The 9,936-nt window shown below is 46.5% G+C and overlaps 1 protein-coding gene across 1 annotated transcript; it reads right to left on the reverse strand.

Annotated features, from left to right (window-relative positions):
* On the reverse strand, nt 5,301-7,224 carry LOC8085192 (high-affinity nitrate transporter 2.1). Its single transcript, XM_002453114.2, has one exon. It carries the CDS (start codon nt 7,152-7,154, stop codon nt 5,571-5,573), a length of 1,584 nt encoding a protein of 527 aa, XP_002453159.1. The 5' UTR covers nt 7,155-7,224; the 3' UTR covers nt 5,301-5,570.

Raw genomic sequence — 9,936 nt, forward strand, 5'->3', positions numbered from 1 at the left:
ACAGCTTTGGGAAGTTATTTGCCAAGTGCTTAGCTAGGCGTCTTGGTCCTAGGCTGAATGAGATGGTGGCGCGCAATCAGAGCGCCTTCATCAAAGGGAGGGCCATACACGATAATTTCAGGAATGTCCAGCTAGCTTGCAGATGGCTAAATTCAAAAAAGTACCCATCACTTCTGCTTAAAGTTGACATTGCGAAAGCGTTCGATTCGGTGGGGTGGCCTTTCCTACTTGAGATCCTACAGCACTTAGGTTTCTCCCGTCGCTGGAGAGACTGGATGTCGCTCTTGCTGTCCACTGCCAGCACGCGCGTGCTGATGAACGGAAGACCTGGGCGTCGCATCTCTCATGCTCGAGGACTGCGCCAGGGCGACCCTCTCTCGCCCATGCTCTTCGTGCTCGTCATGGAAGTGCTGAACTCCCTCATCAGAGAGGCTGATCGTCGAGCAGCTCTGTCGCCACTCCCTGGCCGTGTCCGTGGTCTCCGTGCCTCGCTTTATGCAGATGATCTGGTCATTCTCCTTGCTCCCACAGTCGAGGACCTGCACTGTCTGCTGGAGATCCTACAACTGTTTGCTGGTGCCTCGGGCCTCGCCAGCAACCCAGCGAAGTGCATCGCCACTCCAATTTCTTGTGATGAAGAGACTTTGGCCGCGGTCCAGGCAGCCTTCCCGTGCTCGGTTGTCAACTTTCCTTGCAGATACCTTGGTATCCCTCTGTCGCTCAAACGTCTCAGTCGTGCTGATGAACTCCCCCTAATCGACGCCGTTGCGGGCGAGAATCCCGACGTGGAAGGCGGGTCTCTTGACGAGTGCCGGGAGGGTTACCCTCACCAAAGCAACTCTTTCAGCAATACCTGTCCACCTCAGCATTGCCTGCTGTTTATCGTCTTGGGCCATCGCGCAGATCGACAAGAGGAGGAGGGCGTTCATATGGACCGGTGACGAATCCTGCAGTGGAGGGAAATGTCGCGTCGCCTGGCCTCTGGTATGTCGGCCGACAGAACTCGGCGGCCTGGGACTGCTAGACCTGCATGTGTTCGGCTTTGCACTCAGGCTGCGATGGGAATGGCTTTCACGATCAGACCCTCAGCGCTGCTGGGTGTCGTTGCCTTCGCGTGCAGAGCAAAGTGTTGCTGCAATGTGTGCTGCGAGTCTCTCAGTAGTGGTGGGTGATGGGGCGGCGGTGCTGCTTTGGACTGACAATTGGGCGCCGATCGGGCAGCTTTGTAAGTTCGCGCCGTCCCTCTATGCAGCAACTTCGCGCGCAGGCAGGAAGCGCGTTCTAAGGGACGCCCTGGCTGACAATCAGTGGGCGCGCGATGTCACTGGGGCTCTCACCGTGCAGGTTGTGAGAGACTACCCGAAGGTCTGGGAGCTACTGCGGTCGGTACAGCTCCATCCTCATCAACCGGACCGTTTTGTTTGGAAGTGGACAGCTGATGATCGTTCTCGGTCTCTTCGACCTATCGTGCGTTCTTTGTCGGTTCCACCAAGCTACTCGGAGCCAAGGAACTTTGGCGGACCAAGGCGCCGCCGAAAGTAAAATTGTTTTTCTGGCTCGCTTTGCACCGGAGACTGTGGACCGCGGAGCGTCGTAAAAGACATGGGCTTCAAGACGATGATGCATGCACACTCTGCGATCAGCACGCGGAGACAGTAAGCCACCTGTTTCTGGGCTGCGCCTTTGCCCGGCAGGTATGGTTCGGTGTTCTTCAACGGCTGCAGTTGGGCGGCCTTACGCCGACAGGTGACTGCGATCTGGGCAACTGGTGGATACAGCAACGGAAACGTATCGACGCTGGTTCCCAGCCGGTCTTCGACAGCTTGCTCCTGCTGATTTCCTAGACGCTATGGAAGGAGCGCAATGCCAGGGTATTCGGCGTCCGCTGTCCGTGGCCTGCGCTGTTGTGGACGCGATCTTCCGTGAAGGCGCGGATTGGGCTGAGGCGGGGTTCGCTCCGTTGGTGGTGCTCTTGGCGCTTAGGTCGCAACTTTCTACTATTTTGTAATCTCCGGTTTTTGAACCCAGTAGTTTAGGTCTCTCTTGTTGGTGTTAAGGCCGCTCGCCTTCACCCATTTTCGTCGTCGGGTTTGTACCTCTTTGCTTTCCTCTTAATGAAAAACGGGTCTGGCCCGATCGCGAAAAAAATGTACAATATGCTAATTACACACTCATTGTCATAGAAGGATGCACTAAATAATTATTTTACCTCAATATTGTACTTAGTACTTTTGCTGGCCATGCACAGCTGAAGATGAATTATGTTAAATTCTGCAAGGTGCCAATAAATATGTCACGTGAAAAATGACCAATATTATACCAACATTTGGTTACTATATTGGGTGTGTTTTTCACCTATTTGAGCATGCCACTCGGTCTAACAAAGCCAACTATTTAGGAACTCTCCTTCACTAAAGGTATATGAAGCCAAACTTCTTCTCACATCAGAAGTACTCACACAAGAGGGAGGACTAATGATGATGAATTTACTTATTTCTTGTTTTCTAGCTTCCATGATGTGTACAATGAATTACACAAAATTGTCCTCAAAAGGCTAAATAAATACAGAAAGCATTTCTTATGGCAATGTTCTTTTGCAAGGAGTATGACTTCACGATACAATATTCTTCATTAGTGGGAACTACCCCCTCTTCATGATTATCAATGTAATTTTTGTTTAAATAGTGTGTAGTGTGATAGATACTTCAATATTAGTCATGTTAGTCATGTTCGATAACACATCAAACAACAATGATGATTGTGAGTGAGAAGTTCGGTGCTTTATATTAAATAATATTGTTAAACTAGTATATAGTATATCTCTAAGATGTAAGAATTGACAAGTAAAAGGCAATTTCAAATTTAGCGGGAAACGTTCAATTTTTTAAAATTATTTTCAAGGGCAGTCCCTTTAAGTCAGACCTGAAATTGATTTCTAGGTGCAGCTGAATTAAACAAGTCACCCTAGAAATCACTTTTAAGGGATGACTGATTGAATCAACCTATCCAAAATTCCTTGAGGGTTGCTTTGTCAACTGCCCATGTATGTCCTTGTAAATACCTTTTTTTTTTCTATAATCGTAATAGTATATGGTCGGTTTCGAAAACCAACCTAGTAAATCCACTTTTTTCTAGAATTGATAGTAGATGTGGTTTTAAAAAGGATCTCTGAATATAAATTTTAACCATGTCCAAAAAGTATTTAATTTTTGGCCAGTAGTGGGATAAATGTATTTATGAAATCTTTAGATATTTGAATTGATAACGCAAAGGAGCCATTCCAACGTTTCATGCCCCATTTAATTTGTTCTTGACAATTTCAAGAAAGTTTTTTCTTGTTCAAGTGACCGAATAAGAGCACACACTTAGACTACGAGCCCAATTAATTGCTGTGTTTTATTAAAAAAACCTGAATCTTTCTCCCTGATTCTTTATCACGCACGGCCTCCAGTGTGGTATTGTTGATGTCCACTTAGTATACTTTATCTACAAGCTAGGTATTTGGACACACACATATATGTCGACACAAATGTACTTATCACTGGTGTCGCTCTCACCTATAAGGTATATATACAATGATCTTGTATTATTGTTCATCATGCATCCCATATATGGTTCGTTTGACTTTGCCTAATCTGACCACGTACTGCAGCCCCTCTTGTTTGCTTGCTAGCATCAAACTAGTTGACATTTGATTGGGCCAGGCAATTAATATCTCCAAGTGCACATTTCACCTGGCTCTTCATGTTGCTCAATCGATCATGTCATGACTGATAAGCCACTGGATGTGGATTGATCAGCTCCAACAAGATCCTGAGCTGTCCACCCAAGCTGTTTCACTGTTTGTTTAATATAATGCAAATTTTCCATGGACTTTGGGTTGCCTCCAATCGTTGGTATCTGACACTTTTGTTTGAATGGTTCTGGTAGTCGACAGTTATACTTAGCTGAATTTTAGTTTTGCCATTTATATATGTGTCACAGGATTTGTTAGTTAGTTGAGGTCCGTCCAGGTAATCTAAAATAAACTGAAAGTTAAGTTCCACATGACTATTAGAAGAAAAGCACCTAGGCTTAACAAAATTAAGTGAACACCTGAAATTTTAGTCATTTTATTTAGTAATTTGTTCCTTCCAAATAAAAACAGCTGGTGACAATACGATGACCAAGTCTGATGAAAATCATTTTACTGTACATCTGATCCGATAGTTTTCAATCATTGAACTGAAGTTTGGGGCGCTTAGCTCGTTGGTTCAGCTAATTAAGTACGCATGCATCATGCAACTACAAATTGTTTTGTAAAAAAACGGAAAACATAGGTTAGAGTCCATATAATATAAATCTGATGGATATAGTAAGTTCGAACACGAACACACGATTGCTTAGCTTCTTGTACGGATAGGCGCGCTGACGTGCTGCACATAAGGATGTGGGTTGCATTTTTAGTAGAGACAAAAATTTGGTGCCGCTTACTTCTAGTCTAGTTCGAGTAGATAAAAGAAGACCATTATTTCAGCCGTTTTAATGTGACTTGGTGATGGGAGCATCTTTAATGCTATTGTCAGTTTTAAATATTTTCTTCGTTCTAAATTATAAATCATTTTGACTTTTTTATTCATCCATTTTATTATGTATCTAGAAATATTATCATATCTAGATGCATCGTAAAATAGATGTACCAACAAGGTTAAAGTGATTTCTTTTTCTTTTTTGATTTGGAACATGGCGAGTAGACATTGTTGAGTTTTTTTCATTCGGTTAACTATTTGTAGTATTTTCTACAAATATTTGTGTACATATACAAGACCTGCTCAAATATTCGGTTAACTATTAGTAGTCCCTTGTACAATATTTTTCTTACTAATTTGACTTACCGGTCGTTCATCTCATGCTCTCTCTCTCTCTCCCCCCCCTCTGGGCCAAGCTTAGGATACATAGTGGGTCCCACATGTCAGATGCCGATAACTTTTAGGATATGGACCGCGAGCATTTATCAGAGTGAGGGACGATGATAAATAGCAGCTCTCAAAAATAGCGAGTGAGTTAGAAATGAGTTTTAGGTCTTGTTTGGATGCAGTCGGATTCGCATCAATGATCAATCACATGTGTTGAGGTGGGTTGGAGTGAAAATTGAACTAAATTCCACTCCAATCCATTCCAACACATATGGATTGAGGTGAATCCGACAACATCCAAACAAGGCCTTAGAATGTTTTGCTTAGGATATGGAGCGCGAGAGTAGCTTATACAAGTGAGGGACGATAAACAAGAGCCCTCAAAAAATAGAGTGGATTGGAGTCTGTATTTGCTAGCTCAAGTACATTGAGATGTATATATATAACAACCATCTCAGCAACATTACAATTTGAGACACAATTAGCTGCAAGAAAAAGAAAAACCCTCTCACACTGAGCTGCAGCTCGATCAGCAGCTCTAGTACAACAGTAAGGATTGGATTAAGCTCACATCCTTACTTGACTGATTGTTTTAAACGCGTGTTCCGGTCCAGCTTGTTGCAAGGAATTAATATACGTACACGTACATTTGAAGACCCATCGATCTTAAACAGCTTATACGTGCTCCGGCGTGGCGCCGGCGTCGGCCTGGATGACGTTGCGCTTGCCGCGCTCTGATCGGCTGTTCTCGGCGAACTTGAGGCTGGCGCTGTGGAGTCCCTTGCTCTTCTCGTCGTCGTTCCACTCGGAGGCGTAGTAGGTCTCCTCGTCGGCGGTGGCGCTGGCCGGGAAGAACATGGACCCCCACTGCGGGAAATGCACGAACACCACCGGCAGCGTGCACGCCATGATCATGATGCCCATGTACTCCAGCCCCCTGGCCGTGGAGTAGGTGGACGAGGTGAAGAAGAGCAGCTGCGTGAGCCCCGCACCGAAGTTGCCGCCGGCGCCCGTCATGCCGGAGATGATGCCGAGGGAGCGGCGGGAGACGAAGGGGATGACGCCGAAGATGGCGCCGCAGGCGGCCTGCGCGCAGAAGGAGAAGAGCACCATGGCGACGATGGAGACGGGGAGCGTGCTGGCGCGCCCCAGCCAGAGGCAGAAGGCGCCGCCGGCGGTCTGGAGGATCCAGATGTTCCAGAGGCGCGCGCGCATGCCCCAGTACCGCGCGCCGACGTCGGAGAGCACGCCGCCCATGGGGCGCGCGACGAGGTTGGCCATGCCGAAGCAGGCGGCGATGGTGCCGGCGACGCGGAGGTCGAGGTCGAAGCGGTCGTACATGTACTCGGCGATGACGTTGTCGGTGGTGAGCTCGACGCCCATGGAGTAGCCGTAGAGGAGGACGAAGATCCAGGTCCGGTAGTTTATCAGGGCGTACCACATGACCTTGGAGAACTTGTCCTTGTTGACGTTGCCCTTCTTCTGCAGCGTCCTGAGGTTGCCGTCGGGGAGGTCCTGCCCGAGCGTCAGCACCAGCACGCCCATGACCACGTGCATCAGCCCCGGGACGAAGTATGCCACCCGCCACGCCGTGAATGGCGTGGCGCCGCACTTGCGGATGACGTCGTACACCAGCGGCATGATGAGCTGCGTGGCGCCGCCGCCCATGTTGCCCCACCCGGCGGCGAGCCCGTTGACGGTGCCGATGATCTTGCTGTTGAACATGGTGCTCATCCAGTACTGGCACGAGACGAAGGTCGCTAGCGAGAAGCCGATGAGGAACCTGACGACGATGTAGCCCGCGGCGTCGTCGATGAGCGCCATGCAGAACACGGTGGGCGCCGACAGCATGATGAGGAAAGCGCAGCCGTAGCGCGGGCCCAGCAGGTCGCAGACGGCGCCCATGGTGAGACGGGAGAAGATGGAGCCCGACACGGACGCCACCCCGGCGTTGCCGATGTCGGCCTTGGTGAGGTTGAGGTTGTCGCGGATGATGGGGACGAGGGGAGCCGCGGCGAAGGTGGAGACGAAGCAGGTGAAGAAGGAGATCCAGGAGAGGTGGAAGGTGCGCATGTGAGGGTTCGCGAAGGAGAAGAGACGGATGCTCTTCGCCTTGTGCTCCGAGTCCACCGGCAGGTCGAACTTGCTCGCCGCGGCGTCGTCGCCGTCGTGCTCGGGCGCCGCCGTGGAGAAGGCGAACGCCGGCTCCCGACCCGTCATCCCGTGCAGAGAGCTTCCCGGCGCTCCAGCGGCCTCCATGCCCGACGCCGTTGCTAGTGCTAGTAGAGCTAGATCAGGAGATAGCTATCTAGCTGCTTTTGGTTGAGGATGAGGATGATCCGGCAATGGCGTCGATGGTGTACGTATTTATAGTGAGCTGGGGTGGTGCATGGTTGACATTTTGGGTATCTCGATCACTCTCATGCCGGGTCATGGACATGAAGGGTCGTATCAAGCTCAGCTGAGCTGAATTAACAAGGCAATTATTGGATCTGACGGAATCATCAGTGCAGCGTTAATCTAAGATTGGAGCTAGTAGATAGCTAGCTGGATTGCTGGAAGAGGAAACACTTTGAAAGCTGGAACTGAACCTAGAAGGCGCTATCTGGCATAGATAATTAGCAAGAGAATGCTTGGAGATTAGTAAAGAAATGGATTCCCTCGGCGCCGCATCACCGGAAGAGGAAGAGGAATATGACCTTGGTGGGGTTTTAATTTGGCCTCATCCCGTGGGATCAGCCAAGGATCAGAATCTTCTTATTGGCAGCTAGACTTTTTGGTGATGCGGCGTCCAGAATCTGACAAAGCCAAATCAAGTAAAAATGCCCATACCTGCCGCGACACGCGAGCTCTTTGCTCCCTTTTTTTTCTAATAATTATATTGCTGCTGGTCAACTCCGAAACGACGATCGACAGAAACTTAAACTGGATACCTCTAGCTGCTATGGCGCCCGAGTTTCATTGTTCATACATACTGATACTGTATCTGCATAATGCAATTATATATGTGTCTATATATCAGCTGATGTCAGTTTCCTTAGTTACTGTGTGCATCAGTGTATGTGTTAAAATTATCTTTTTACAGTAACAAGCTAAGGTGAAATCGGTGCTCCTCCAGCTAGCTGGAATCATGCATTATTCATCCTGCTAATGAATGGATTTAATTAATAACCATCCAATGAATTGAACACAAGCGTTGCTTAGATAAATTTGTTGGCTTGTTATATATCCTCTGTCAGAGTTGATGAGAGGATCACGCGCGCTGTACGTGTGCGTTTACTTAGCTAGCTTATTACCAGGCGTCGTGAAGTATACAGCCGGCAATAATTTTTTTGACTGGAAACAGCCGGCAATAATTAGAGCGGTTAAGTAGATTTTTTTTCCTAAAAGATCGAGAATTTAGAGGAGGATAAAGAAGTTGGAGTCAACCTTGCTGTCACTGATGCTGATGCCTAACCATGACAGCTCCCAGCTTCTAGGAATGCGGCAGCTGATGCTGAAGAGCCTAACCATGACAAAAAGCCAAACGGAGAAGAAATTGCGGCTGCCTCCATCCAAAAGCCAAAAGACACCCTTTCACCGTTGCCTAATGATGGGGCCATGAGGTTCTTTCAGCGTGTGTCTGTTGCATGGACAGTTGGACACCAAGAACATCTTGCATCCATGCACGCCGTCCGTCTAAAATGAGCTAATACATACAGGATTGTCAAGTACAGGAATCAACCTGAGACAGTGTCGATCCATACAGGCTGCCCAGCATGAGTTGCTATCAGCAAAATATTTACAAATTTGACAGTCAACAGCTGTGCCCTGTCGGCAACGTATTGGCAATATGAAGGTTTGACCGTACACTGCTGCCAACTTGTAAGTAAAGAAAAAGTACATACATATATACTCCTGTCTGTCAACCAAGTTTATTAGCAAAACTTCATTAAAAAAAGAAGGTTTGTGAAACTTGGACGAACTAGATTGGATTGATGTACCATCATATATAACAACACATAACTATGTCTTACAAGCAATAAATTTTATCTGTAGGGGGACCGGCCCCTCCAGTTCCTTCAAAAAAAAAAACAACAACACATAACTATAACTGCTAAACAGAAATTCTTATGAAACATGCATTACATTATTACATCTTTAATAAATTGGTTGAGTCGTCGTCAAATGTCCTTGAAAGCAACTGCTAGCTAGGGTCATGTTAATTTGTAGACGAACTTAACCAAGAGTCAAGGAAAGCCGCATCATTGAGAAGTAGCAATAATCGTGTAGTGCATGCACTTCCATTATTGATCATATATATAGTTAGCTTATTATCTTATAAAACGGCGTTTGACAACCCTGATAAGTGCAAAGGGTCACATAACGACTACGTACGGAAGTGGGCAGCTAGCGACTAGCGAGCAAGCCATGGTTCTGAATTTCGTGATTTTTTTTATTCTACCGGTGATCTCCAATAAATATCCATATCGGTAACTTCGTTTTTAACCGGATGAGATTTGTTCGGACTTCCAGGCCTTGTTTAGATTTTTTTAAAAAATTTTGACAATGTAGCACTTTTATTTTTATTTGACAAACATTGTCCAATCATGGAGTAAATAGGCTTAAATGATTCGTCTCGTGATTTACAGGCAAACTGTGCAATTAGTTTTTGCTTTCATCTATATTTAATACTCTATGCATGAGCCGTAAGATTTGATGTGACGGAGAATCTTGAAAAGTTTTTGGTTTTTGAGGTGAACTAAACAATGCCTATCTTTGCTCCAAATTTAATTAACACAGCGTTTTAAGAATTCCAGTGGCTTTAGGCCTTGTTTAGATCCAAAAAGATTTTGGATTTTGACACCGTAGCACTTTTGTTTTTATTTGACAAACATTGTCCAATCATAGAGTAATTAGGCTTAAAAGATTTGTCTCGCGATTTACGGACAAACTGTGCAATTAGTTTTTATTTTCATCTATATTTAATGCTCCATGCATGTGCCGCAAGATTCGATGTGACGAGAAATATTGAAAAGTTTTTGGTTTTTGTGGAGAACTA

The sequence above is a fragment of the Sorghum bicolor genome, chromosome 4 (genome assembly GCF_000003195.3).
Source record: "Sorghum bicolor cultivar BTx623 chromosome 4, Sorghum_bicolor_NCBIv3, whole genome shotgun sequence".
NCBI classification, from domain to species: domain Eukaryota; kingdom Viridiplantae; phylum Streptophyta; class Magnoliopsida; order Poales; family Poaceae; genus Sorghum; species Sorghum bicolor.

Excerpts from the sequence above, each read along its gene's own strand:
- LOC8085192 (XM_002453114.2), bottom strand. The coding sequence starts at position 7,154 with ATGGAGGCCGCTGGAGCGCCGGGAAGCTCTCTGCACGGGATGACGGGT.